The sequence below is a fragment of the Gossypium arboreum genome, chromosome 4 (assembly GCF_025698485.1).
Source record: "Gossypium arboreum isolate Shixiya-1 chromosome 4, ASM2569848v2, whole genome shotgun sequence".
Classification (NCBI taxonomy): Eukaryota; Viridiplantae; Streptophyta; class Magnoliopsida; order Malvales; family Malvaceae; genus Gossypium; species Gossypium arboreum.
In genome coordinates, this window is record NC_069073.1 from 5,315,847 (window position 1) to 5,328,127 (window position 12,281).

The window sequence follows — 12,281 nt, forward strand, 5'->3', positions numbered from 1 at the left end:
GAAAACAATTATGCTTAATTGCTTACTTTCAATTTAATAAGAATTAAATTGCTTCATTCCTTTTGAAATAGATCAATTTATTTAATATCGAAATTAGAGGGTAATCTAAGGTGGTTGGTAGGAGCTCCTACTCCCCTAAAATGAAAAATTACTATTCAGGCCGTTAAATTTTTTAAAATTTTAAATTGAGGTAAAACTACACTTTGCCTTCTAAAATTATAAAATTCGATTTAATCCTTTAAAAATTATAAAAATATAAATTATAAAAATTAAAATTTCATTCGCCTCTTAAAAATTGTTCTAGTTTCGCCCCTAATCGAATTGAACAAAAATATAAAAACTTTAAATCTATTTTAAACATATAGTAATATTTACATTTTGATTTTTATTAATAGTAGGATGTGCCTTAATATAATAGAAAAATTTTAACAATGTTAATAATTAAACTTGTAATATTTATATTTTAAAATTTAATATTTATTAATAAGTTTGGTTAGGTAGACTTTTTTGAGTAAACTATTTTAATAGCCATCGAATATTAGTATTTTTTGTCACTACTATGAAAAGTTATAAAATGGCCACTCAATTAATAGTAAATATATCTTTTCATCACCCAACAATGAAAAGTTACAAATGGTAACCCAACTATTCAATATTGTGTTTTTTGGTCACCAGCAGGCTGACATCTTTTAAAATTGGCATAATAGTAACATTAACTCTTAACATTTATAATTTATGTCAATTTAATCTTGATTCTAAAAAAATTAACCCTCAACATTTACACTTGTAATTTGACCCTTTTTTTTTGCAATTTTGCTTTTCTTTATGACATTGAGGGTTAATTTCAAAAAGAATGAGAAAAGATGAATTTTAAATTATTATTTTGGATTTTTTAGTGTTAATCAAATTTAGTTAATAATTTTGTTTTTTGGGGTTTTAAGTGAAAGGATCACAAAAAAATAAAATTGCAAAAAGATCAAATTACACAAATTTTAAATGTTGAAGGTTAGATTTTATAATAAAAATATAATGTATAAATATTAAGTGTTAAAGTTGCTATTATGATAATTTTAAAAGCTGCCTCCATTAGCAAATTGGTGATAAAAATAAAATTGAATGATTGGATGATCATTTAGTAATTTTTTACAGTTGAATGACTAAAAAAGAAATTTACTAATAGATGGATGATCATTTTATAATTTTACCTAGTTAGAATGATCAGAAAAGAAATGTATGGGTCACTATTGTAATTTACCTTTTGTTTTAGTTATTTAACTACCAAAGAGAAAACCGGAAGGGTCTTCTCCCAAGAGCAAAGCACAAGATTTCAGCTCCAACGACATCGTTTCGGAGTAGTAGATCCGAAATGGAAGCCTCACAGTCGCAGGCATCAGCGAACGCAGCCCTGAACCCTCACCCTAACCCTAACAGCAATTACACAAACAATAGCAATTCTATACTGTCATCGACGCCGGTGTGGCCCACAATCGACGGTCCGTTGGGCCTGTCGGAGGAAGAATCGTTATCTTACGCTCGGAGGTTCTACAAGTTCGGCTACGCGCTTCTGCCTTTTCTTTGGGCTGTCAATTGCTTCTACTTCTGGCCTGTTCTCCGTCACTCTCGCTCCTTCCCTCGCCTTCGCCCCTGTAATTACACTTTCTTCTCACATTATTTAATATTTCCTTTATTTGTTTATTTAATCTAGAATTTTTCGATTTCTTTTCCAAATTCTTGTTGCTGCTTTGATGTTTTTGTCTTTAGCGAATTGATTAAGATTTTCAATTTAAGTTTCTATATAGTAGATCAATCTATGGAAATCATAGGATTAAATGGCTGTTGTTGCCTTTTACCTTCTTTTTTTTTAGCTTTTGACTTAAGAAATCATATGGATGAAAAATTGTAAGGAATATTTAAATTTTTAAATAATTAAAATTGAAAATTTAGTATTTTGAATAACTAAATTACGTGATTTTACTTGTCTATTGAACAATTATATGATTGAATGTAAGTTATATTTAGTTATTTGTTATTATTATTATTATTATTATTATTATTATTATTAAGGAAATTTTGAGAAATCAACATGCAAACGCTAGAAGTATTGCAATGAATATTTAGACTAATAAAACTTTAGTCTATTTATTTAAAGTTCACAGTTTGGTTAGTGAAAGGCAAAAAAAGAAGTTATCATTGTCTAAGACAACCTCTTTGGAGTTGAATTTGATCGCGTTGATATTGTAATAATCATTTGCATTTAAACTAAGTTGGTTTGGCCTACATAATTGCAAGTTAGTAGCTATTGGCTCTTTATAGAATCTATTTGGAACCAAGTAAATAGGAGCTTGTACATTGTTTCATTGGAACCCAATAGCCTTATTTGAAGTCCAACATTACAGCCTGGAATGTTGCTCAGAATTTGGTTTCCCAATTAAAATGATTAATAGGCAAAGTTAAAAGCCATACCATTTAACTTATTCTGCTCCATATTGACATTACTGAGATGGAAAGGTAAACTGTTTAGTGTTTCCTGACAACTGATTTCTCTATCCTTTCTCTTGGCTTATGCTGTGGAGAAGTAAACTAGTTTTATACTGCATTGACCATAGTTTCAAGGAACTTGGTATGTTCCAATTTGTGGCACGTTATGGGAATGAGTTACATCATCCGGTTAATATGTGATAAAAAGAGATAGGCTTATTTGGAATGCTACTAAGAATTGTGGTACCACCAGTCTTGACGTTATCAGAGGCACCCCACCTTGAGGTTTAGAAGGTGCATTTGCTGTTTAGTACTGCACCTTGACATTGTCTAGCCATGTGCCTGAGCCCTTTGTAGTGCAGTTAAAACACAGATTCTACAATTTAAAGTTGTCTTACCAAACAATTTAGTCTTTGGGAAGGTTAAAGGTTCTTTAACAAAATCTTTTTTGTCCTTTTTCTAAAATTCTGATATGTATTGTTGGATTGTTGGGTTGACTTAGTATGCAGTCTTGTGGTCACTTTGGTGGTTTTGTTGGTAAAAGAAACTGGAAAGACCATCTTTATGGAGTATACATTTATAAACAGTGAATCATAAATGTTTAGCTAAGAATCATGAGGTATTGATGCATATGAATTGCTTAAAATTTTTTGTTTTGTTTTATTTTGATCAGTACAAGAATAACTAGTTTTTTTTTGTGTACATAAGGGTTTTCCTTGAATGTAAGTTGGGAAATGCTTTAGTCGGCCAGAGTAAATTGTTAAAGGCATATACCTTGATGCTAGGTGCAGCACTAAATAGAATAAGCATCATGGACCTATCAAGAAGAGTTGCTTTTGATCAGGCGCATGACTTCTGTACTTGGGTGCAGTTTCTGTTTTGGTCAAACACAGGGAAAGCTCAACTAACTCAAGTGTCTCTTTGATCTCTTTTTTATCTTAGTAAAAGGACAATATCTAACCTCTATAGAAGATGGATATATATCTATAATATGCTCCTTCACGCACTGAGTGTTTTATTTTCTGTGCATTAGGCGATAGAAGGCTTTTAGCACCTAAGAGTTCGCCCTGTGCTCTTGAATGTTTTTGTTCTTCATCAAAAGTTCATATACTTTTTCTCATGGCATGTATGCATTTTTGTGGTCTATTTTCATTATATACAAAAATTGACTGTATACATCTTGTTGCCGAGAACCAATCATATGCATATACATGTGTTATATATGCAAGTCCAAACAAATTGCCTATATTGTTTTAAGTTATACTCTTGAGACATTAAAGAAAGGGGGGCTCTTTTAGTAAGATGGCATGACGCACCTCTTCTTTTCAGGGAATGGGGATGATGTTGAGAAAAATATCAATATTCATGATTCTGTTGTTTGAACAAAATCAATCCTTTAAATTTCCCATGTTCTTCTTCCAGGCTCTATACTTTTTTTCTTGTGAAGTTTGGGATTTATTATTTATTTGTTCTAATAAATATTTGTTTTTGCAGATGTTGTGTCATCAGCAATTGGGTTTTCAGTGTTTTCAGTTATTTTGTCTTCATGGGCATTGACATTTGCCATAGGAGGAGAACATCTCTTTGGTTCTACCTGGGATCAACTGGTAATGTATAACGTTGCAGACCGGTTAGGTTTGACAGGTTGGAGCTAGTTTTCTTCCCTTTCAAAATTTTATGGCTGCTAGCTTTTGCATTATCAATCCCCAAACTATATTTTGAATGAAGAAAAAAGAATCTCATTTGAAGTCAACATGTGTATATTCTGATTGTTGAACCAATTATGCTTTTGTAATCAAAATTGTCAAATTGTTTTGAGGCTTATGAGCTTAATATGTAGAAGGAATGCAATTAAACATAAAATCCTTTTTTTCTTTTCCTTTGTGCTTATATGCCGAAAGACTTCTCTTTTTCTTGTTGATTTGGGATTAATGCATCCTAATTACTTTCTTAAAGCGCTTGGCGTGACACTTACTCTTGGTTTAGTCTTATTTGATAAATTAGATTTGGGGTTGTATTATTAGTAGTGTACGTTAAAATATGGGGTTTAATCTGATTTGAGTCATGGTTTTAGATTACCATGTGTCACTTTGCACCAATTCCATCATCAAACTTTCATATTCATGATGGAGGAACTCTTATATACAAATTGTCAAATAATGGACAAAATGGCTGTTCCACACTCTAGTGTCACCTATCTTAATTCACGTACAAGTTCTCCCATGGAAACTTGGATCCTTGTGTAGAAGATTTTCATGCAACATTTGCAAGAGAGACAATTTGAAATAAAGGGTCTGTATAAGCTAATAACTTTTTACGTGATAAACAATTTAAGTACAGCAAAACACTATATGCAAAAGGCAAAAGGCAAAAGGCAAAAGTCCCAATTTCAAGTTTTCAACCCTTATCTGCCCTGACTACCCTGCGAGGTAGAGATATATAAACCACAAATTTTAGATTCCAAAGTGGACCCAAAATTAAAGCTTGCCACACAAACTTTAGTTACACCGAAAAACACAACATGAAGACTAAGGTTTGCCAATAGGAGTGAGGCAATCTCACCTTATCCACACTCCACCCACAATCATTTATCCAATTCATGATCTCTTCTTTCCACATCACTAACTTATCAAATATCCCCAATCACAAATCTATTATACTGAATGACTTTGTAGAAGATTAAAATTAAAACGCCAATTAAACTTCATTTTCTGTGGTAAACAATTACTCCCATTTGTCGCAATGGCAGCCATGAACTCCAGCGTTTTGGCATGCAACTATGCTATCTCAGGCAGTGGGCTAAATGCCAAGATCCCCTCAGTGCCTTCAGTTGCTTCCCCAATTTTGCCTGGTGGTCACAAGTTGCCAGTGATCAGAGCTCAACAACAGGGTAAAGTCTCGGGTTCCAAAGAATCAAGTGGCAATGAAGGAAGAAGAGCTGCTATGCTGTATTTGGCAGCTACCCTTTTCACCACAGCGGCTGCTTCTTCTGCAAATGCTGGGGTCATTGATGATTACCTTGAAAAGAGCAAAGCTAACAAGGTATGTTTGCTATGAAAACTGTAAACTGAAAAAAAAAAATCAGTCAAACATGGTAGGGGATTCATTATTGTTGTGTTAACATAGATTGAGGTGAGAAAATGCAGGAGTTGAATGACAAGAAGAGGTTGGCCACAAGTGGAGCAAACTTTGCAAGAGCATACACTGTTCAATTTGGCACCTGCAAGTTCCCTGAGAACTTTACAGGATGCCAGGATCTTGCAAAACAAAAGGTTCCAACTCGCTTTTTCTTTGTTTTTTTTACAGGTTTAGGGTTGATAACGATGATATTTGAGCATATATATATTGTTCGTTTTGTTGATGCAGAAAGTACCATTCATCTCTGATGACTTGGCCTTGGAGTGTGAAGGGAAGGACAAATACAAGTGCGGTTCCAATGTTTTCTGGAAATGGTGAAGACATCCCAATGTAATTTTCTCAATTTTCTCTGTATTGTTGTGCTATTTAGTGAAACACCCTGAAAATGTTGTGGTGTTTGTTGTTAAACAGAAGTATGGTGCTGAATAAACTAGTCAAACACTTTCCAGATGGAACTTGCTTAATTTTGCAGTATTGGTTCACCATGATGCTTATTTTCATATGTAGTATATGTATGTGTATCCCCATTTGGTCCCTATATATGTGTATGTATATTAACTAAGCAAATATCATAGTCATTGCTTTTAATATAAATTAACAGACATCCATAAATATTATATACCACCATATATGAGATACATTTGTTACACAAGTGATAAATTTAAATCAACCCTAAACCATATTGCAATACAGTTATAGCCAGACAAATCTGGCAACCCTAGCAATCACAACTGCTCAAATGAATATTATGTGTTTTGACAAAATTGCAGTATGCATGGAATCTTCATTTCTAATCTGAGAAAATTGCAGTCTCCCCTCCATCCACAACCCCACTTTCAAGAGCAAATGAAGCTCAGACTAATGATACTTGTGAAATGATTCACCTTTAGAATCCAGTTTGCTCAGAGCATCCATCGCTGTGGGTGGAAGTGAAATTTCCGTATGCAGTCAGGAACGAACTCACCTCGAACTTGAGCCTATGAGCAACATGTTGAGGAGCCATTGCTCTGCAAGTGAGGACATGGCAATGGAAACACAGCATTTGTACAACCTGAAACAAACTCACAGTGCCATGCCGCGTCCGGGGAAAGCCCAAGTAAAGTAACATTCTTAAAGCATAACCCTTCAAATGATGCCCCGCGAATACCAGCCAGTACTGGTGCCTTTGTTGAATTCAAACTAACAATGTTACTAATGAAAATCCCCCTTATTTTAGGAATGGCTTTAGGATCCCATCTATCATCAGGGTGATCATTCGAGCCTCTACTCAACCTAATAGGAATTTTGACTCGTTCCATCATTATATTCCTTATGGTGATATTTGCAATGTATCCCCCTCTACCCTTGTCAGTTTTTATACGGACCCCAGCTGCCGAATTCCAAACATGCATATCTTCAATAGTTACATTAAAAATCCCTCCAGACATCTCACTACCAATGCCGACACCTGAACAACTTGGTGTAGTGCCTGAGATTCTCCTCACTTTTATGTTTGAGCTTGGTCGTGCCATTTTGATGCCGTATTGGTCCCATCCACTTTTTATTGCTACAAGATCATCTCCACTCTCAATATAGCAGTCCTCAATACATACATAGGTACTGGAGTCTGCATAAAGTTCAATGAGGATGTTGGAAAAGATTTATCCATTATGAGATTTAGGTTGCTACAGATGATATACAATAGGGAATAAGGTACACAAGAAGATGGAGAATAAGACTGACACACCTGGGTCTATTCCATCAGTATTTGGGGCATTAAGGGGAGCCAATATTGTCATGCCCTTAACAACTACATTGCTGAAGGAAAAAGAACAAAAAAACTAACTATTAGTTTCCTTTTTATAATTATTATAATTGAGAAAACTGTGATAAGCAGCAATGGGGCACTAAACACAATCTCAAGTTCTTTTGGTTTTGTCCTACAAGTGAATTTGGGGAGTAAAGATTGAAATGAGAGAAGGTATATTATTGCAATATCTTTAGATATTAATCTTCTATCTGTTAAAACTGGTTTTACTACTCTCTTTTTCTTTTCTTTTTTTTTCAGTTTTGCAAACAATATCAAGTACAGAGATGTGCATCTTATCTTCTTATTGGATCAAAATATAAAAGCAAGCAAAATAAATAAACAAATGAAACTAGATGAACTACTACAACTTAGAGAACTCATACCTGCAGTAAACGGGATGAATCGTCCAAAATGGTGAATTCCGGAAGGTTAAGTTAGAAATAAGAATGTTATTAGAGTTCATCAGTTCTACGAGGTGGCCTCTTGTGTGGTTTAGTGTTCTGTTCCACCACAATTCCCACCAAATTTGACCTTGGCCATCAATTGTCCCGTTATTTCCTACAAAACTAGAACAACTCATCACACATGCAATTGATAAACCGTCCAAATCGGATACAAGTTTCATGGTAGAAGTTGGCATGGTAATGGTAAATTTTCTAAATAAGGTAAATGATGTCACTAGTCTAGTAGAAATAGTAGATCAAAGTGCCATTTTTCTTTTCAATGAAATGCCTAAGCATGCATAACAAAAGCATTGATTTTGTATTACTGATGGCAAAACAGAACAAACTCCTAGGATGGCTTCCGTTGAAGCACCATCCACTAAACAATTTTTTAGCCGCTTAAGATCCCATTGAATATTTACTGAATGTTTAGAATAAGTAGATGATGTTTCTATCAGTGGTCAGCTAAACTTAAAATATAAAATATTTCTGTCAAATGAATCAAACTGCAAAATGTAAATCTGTATGCCATTTCGGGGTAGCTTTAGCTAATTCAACTAAAGGAATAATAACATGTCAGGAAATAAATGCAATGCTACTTCACACTCCATATAGAATGATATCAAGGTAAGGTTATGCTTTTCAATGTATCCTAAAAATGAAGAACAACTAAATATTACTCAAGGGGAGTCGATTTACACTCAAGAACTAGTGGAAAGAAGATCCATTTAATTATACAGGCAATGAGAAAATTATGTTTTCTGTAAAGACAGAAGTTTGATTTAGTTCTTGACTTGTTAACGTAAAAGCAACAACTCTTCTATCTCTTTTCACATTGTTAAGAAGAAAAAAAATACCTGTAATAACAACATTGGTAAGACCATCTCCATGAATAAGGCTTATGTGTCTTCCTCCCAATCTCTCTCTCCCTCTACCGTAAGAAGGCAATGGCTCTACAATAGGCCATTCCTCGGAGTCCTATTATTCACAAACACAAGAAATTAAAACCCGGCACTTTTATATCTGATCATCCACATATCACCACTACACTGCACTTATATCTGGCACAAAGTTGATAAACAAAGTAATGGAGTAAGTAAACTAGAATCACCAACTATCTAACTTATTAAACAAGCTGCCACGTAGCATTAACTAAATTTCTAATTCAACCAACTTGATTCACCAAAACAAACACATATATCTTGATTGGATCAAAACATTCATGGCATTCTCTTCCTAATTAGAGTCAAATCTATACAAGAAAAACAGCTCAATATAAACTGAAATGAGAAACAAAATTTAGATGGCACAATTAATGGGGTCCCTTTAGTTGAAATTGCACATCAGCACCACCAACCAACTTTGTTTCACTACTAAAGAAAAAAGAAAAAAGGGCTATGAGAAAGATCAAAGCATGATAAACATGACATGGCCAAACCTAGCTATGTTTCAAACGAGCAGTAATTGAAAATTTGCCCTCTCTTTTCACCTAACTTTTAGGTAAAGGCACTTCTCTTTTTCTTTCACCTATTACAAAGCTTCATTTCTTCCTTATTTTTCGGCTGACAATGGGGAAAATAAGCTTTCATTAGAAAGGCCAAGTACTGAAAGACACAAAGAAGAAGAAAGAAAGCATTCATACAGGGGAAACAGAGTAACCCACACTGTTTTTCTTTTCTATTTTACAGCATAATAATCCCCCACAATTCAAAAGACTATGAAAGAAGCTTATGCTCAATACCCAGTAATCACAAAACTTAATTTTTCAGGTTCCAGTATAAACCAAATAAATTAAACAACTTGAAACAGAGCATAGCTGACCTGAGATCCTAAGATAACAGCACCCTGTTCAAGAAACAATGTGAAATTACTAGTGAGATTAAAACTTCCGGTTAGCCACTTTCCTTGGGGGACATTAAGCTGAGCCCCGCCTTTTTCACTGAAACGTTGCATGTAATCTAATGCCTTCCTAAATGCCGCCGTATTAGACGTTTTCCCATCGCCAACTCCCCCAAAGTCCTTCAACGACATAACATGTTTCCTCTCTGGCAACTCACCGAAAATTGCGGCGCAACTTCCGGGGTCGAAATCGGATTCGAAGTTGAGTTCGGATGATCCGGGAACGGGAAAGAGTGGGAAAGGAAGAATAATAGCTTTTGGAGAGATTTGAAGACTAAGGATTGCTATAACAGTAAAGAGAAGAACAAGGAAAGCCCAAGAAGGCTTCGTGAAGTAAACCATTATTGCACCATAATTTGACTTCTCAGATTCCATTTTTTTATTGAATTTGGATTGCTGTAAATGAAAGAATCAAAGATTAAATTTATCAAACAAAAAATGGAATTGGGTTTTGCTAAAATTTACAAATAAAATAAAATAAAACAAAAAAAGAAGAAGAAATGTATGGTTTAATGAGTGAGGAATAAATAAAACAGTGGGCTGTTCTGTGTTATTCTCTGCATGCGTTAGAAAGAAGAAGATGATGAAATGAAAAGAGCAAGGTAGAAGCTGGGCTCAGCGTACAGTGCCATCACGCGTATTTTAGCAAACACGGCTTAAAATATGGAAGGATTAAAAATATTGTGTGGGTCCGTTTGGAAACTAAAATAAAGTTTTGGTTAACTTCTGTTATTAGTCCCTATACTATGAGCTAGTTGTGAATTTAATCTCTATTCTTTAATTTGATATTTTTAGCTCATTTACTTTTCGAATTTTAAACTAATAGTCTTAACCAATTGGTAACTACTAAACATTAAATTGAGTTTTGCTAAATCCAAAATTTTGCACATCATACATATTATCACATCTAATTTAACTGCTATCATTTGGATTAAAATTAAACTTTTAAAAATTTAAAAATATAAAGACTAAAATTGAATAATTCAAAATTATAAAAATAAATTTGATAAAAAATACATGAACTAAATCCACAATTTTGGTATGTTACAGGAACTAATAGCAGAATTTAACCCAAAAATTACTTTTTTGGATCCGGTTTGTACGGTTGCAAGAGGTGCAACTCAGGAAGAAACGTGGAGAGAAAAAACATATGATGCTTATGACCAATAGAAAACTGCCACGCGTAGATTTGGAGTTCAATATTTCTAGGACCGTGTTTAAAAAAATGGCGTGACGCCGCCTGTCACGGGATTCTTTTCAAAGCTGTTTTCCTAATTTCATTATTTAAATAATTTAAAAAATAATAGAAATATTTTAAGAGGGTGTTTTGTAGTGTGTTTGCGGTGCATGGAGAGGTTTTTGTATTTGTGATTTTCTAGGAGGAATCGTGATCATACACGTGGTACACAACTTACTGAAATTCATGGCCTCTGTCGTAAGCCTTTTAGTCTAGAATTATTTTTTAATTCATGATTTGGCCCTTATGTATATTTATTTTCCCATTTTTGTACCTAAATTTTTTATCCCATTTTAATATCTAAAGTATCAATTAATTCTCAATTGGGTACTTAAAGCATGCTTTTATTATATTTTTAGTCAATTTTTTTGACAAGCGTTAAACAAAAAACTTATAACTAATCACAAAACGCCACATGACATATTTATGTAACTATATAAAGATTTTTTTATAATTTTTATAGAATTCTAAAATATATAATTAGAAATTTAAAAATGAAAAATGTTATAAAATAAAAGGTATTTAAATTTCAAGTAATTGCAAAAAAAACTTGAAATTTAAATGTGTTTTAGAATTTTAGAATTATATACTTTAAATTATATAATTTTACAATTCATTTACATTTTTTATTCTTATATGCTTTTTAGATTATATATATATATTCTGATTTTTCTATACATTTATTTTATTTTTATATTTTTAATGTATATATATATTCAATAAAATAAAATATTTATTTTTTACATAAAATGTCACATGATACTTTGAGATTTTTTAAGGTCCATCAAAATTAGACTAAAAATATAACAAAGATATACTTTAGGTACCAAATTAAGAAACGATTATTACTTTAGGTATCAAATTGAGGTAAAAAATTGAAATATAAAAGTGACAAGTGACAAAATGAGTATATTTTAGAAAATAAATCATGAATTGAACCTATTAAAAAATAATAAAATAAATACAATATGTTACATAAATATTTTCTAAAATTTTATGTATAAAAATTTATTAATATATTAAAGTTTATATTAATATTATGACGTGGTACACAACTATTATTATTATCAGCTCTTACAAAATGCCTTTCGGTGGAACAAGAAGGAAAGAGTACTTTTGACATATTATTCCGTTTGCTCCCTTTCTTTTTTGACTTTCTTTTAATTTTAATATTTCTTTTACGGTGATGACAAAAAATTGTTACAATAACTATCCACATTACATTAGCAATTAGACTTTTAAGAAGTGATGAGTGCTTTTGTCTCTTGGCTTATTAACGTAGTATTTGGATATTTAT

At 32.8% G+C, this 12,281-nt stretch overlaps 3 protein-coding genes across 3 annotated transcripts; 2 read left to right on the top strand and 1 right to left on the bottom strand.

The window, feature by feature from the left end:
- Positions 1-1,259: 1,259 nt before the first annotated feature.
- LOC108460408 (probable gamma-secretase subunit PEN-2) lies at positions 1,260-5,750 on the top strand. Its single transcript, XM_017759894.2, has 3 exons — positions 1,260-1,646; positions 3,973-5,520; positions 5,605-5,750. The coding sequence occupies exons 1-2, from the start codon at positions 1,367-1,369 to the stop codon at positions 4,131-4,133; spliced, it is 441 nt and encodes a 146-aa protein (XP_017615383.1). The 5' UTR covers positions 1,260-1,366; the 3' UTR covers positions 4,134-5,520; positions 5,605-5,750.
- Positions 5,221-6,080, top strand: LOC108460874 (photosystem I reaction center subunit N, chloroplastic-like). The gene is made up of 4 exons (XM_053026935.1): positions 5,221-5,520; positions 5,625-5,750; positions 5,845-5,946; positions 6,028-6,080. Exons 1-3 carry the CDS (start codon positions 5,221-5,223, stop codon positions 5,932-5,934), a joined length of 516 nt encoding a protein of 171 aa, XP_052882895.1. The 3' UTR covers positions 5,935-5,946; positions 6,028-6,080.
- Positions 6,081-6,198: 118 nt separating this feature from the next.
- LOC108460872 (probable polygalacturonase) lies at positions 6,199-10,392 on the bottom strand. The gene is made up of 5 exons (XM_017760564.2): positions 9,670-10,392; positions 8,706-8,826; positions 7,789-7,963; positions 7,343-7,413; positions 6,199-7,222 (listed from the first exon to the last, which is right to left on the bottom strand). The coding sequence occupies exons 1-5, from the start codon at positions 10,120-10,122 to the stop codon at positions 6,594-6,596; spliced, it is 1,449 nt and encodes a 482-aa protein (XP_017616053.1). The 5' UTR covers positions 10,123-10,392; the 3' UTR covers positions 6,199-6,593.
- Positions 10,393-12,281: the final 1,889 nt, after the last annotated feature.

What these genes read in the sequence shown, in the direction of transcription:
- LOC108460872 (XM_017760564.2), bottom strand. Translation starts at nt 10,122, where the DNA reads ATGGAATCTGAGAAGTCAAATTATGGTGCAATAATGGTTTACTTCACG. An exon ending in TACCAATGTTGTTATTACAG is followed by an intron (nt 7,964 to 8,705) that starts GTATTTTTTTTC and finishes CTAGTTTTGTAG; the next exon opens with GAAATAACGGGACAATTGAT. An exon ending in ATTCATCCCGTTTACTGCAG is followed by an intron (nt 7,414 to 7,788) that starts GTATGAGTTCTC and finishes TTTTTCCTTCAG; the next exon opens with CAATGTAGTTGTTAAGGGCA.
- LOC108460408 (XM_017759894.2), top strand. Translation starts at nt 1,367, where the DNA reads ATGGAAGCCTCACAGTCGCAGGCATCAGCGAACGCAGCCCTGAACCCT. An exon ending in CTTCCCTCGCCTTCGCCCCT is followed by an intron (nt 1,647 to 3,972) that starts GTAATTACACTT and finishes TTGTTTTTGCAG; the next exon opens with ATGTTGTGTCATCAGCAATT.
- LOC108460874 (XM_053026935.1), top strand. Translation starts at nt 5,221, where the DNA reads ATGGCAGCCATGAACTCCAGCGTTTTGGCATGCAACTATGCTATCTCA. An exon ending in AAAAGAGCAAAGCTAACAAG is followed by an intron (nt 5,521 to 5,624) that starts GTATGTTTGCTA and finishes GAGAAAATGCAG; the next exon opens with GAGTTGAATGACAAGAAGAG. An exon ending in AGGATCTTGCAAAACAAAAG is followed by an intron (nt 5,751 to 5,844) that starts GTTCCAACTCGC and finishes TTGTTGATGCAG; the next exon opens with AAAGTACCATTCATCTCTGA.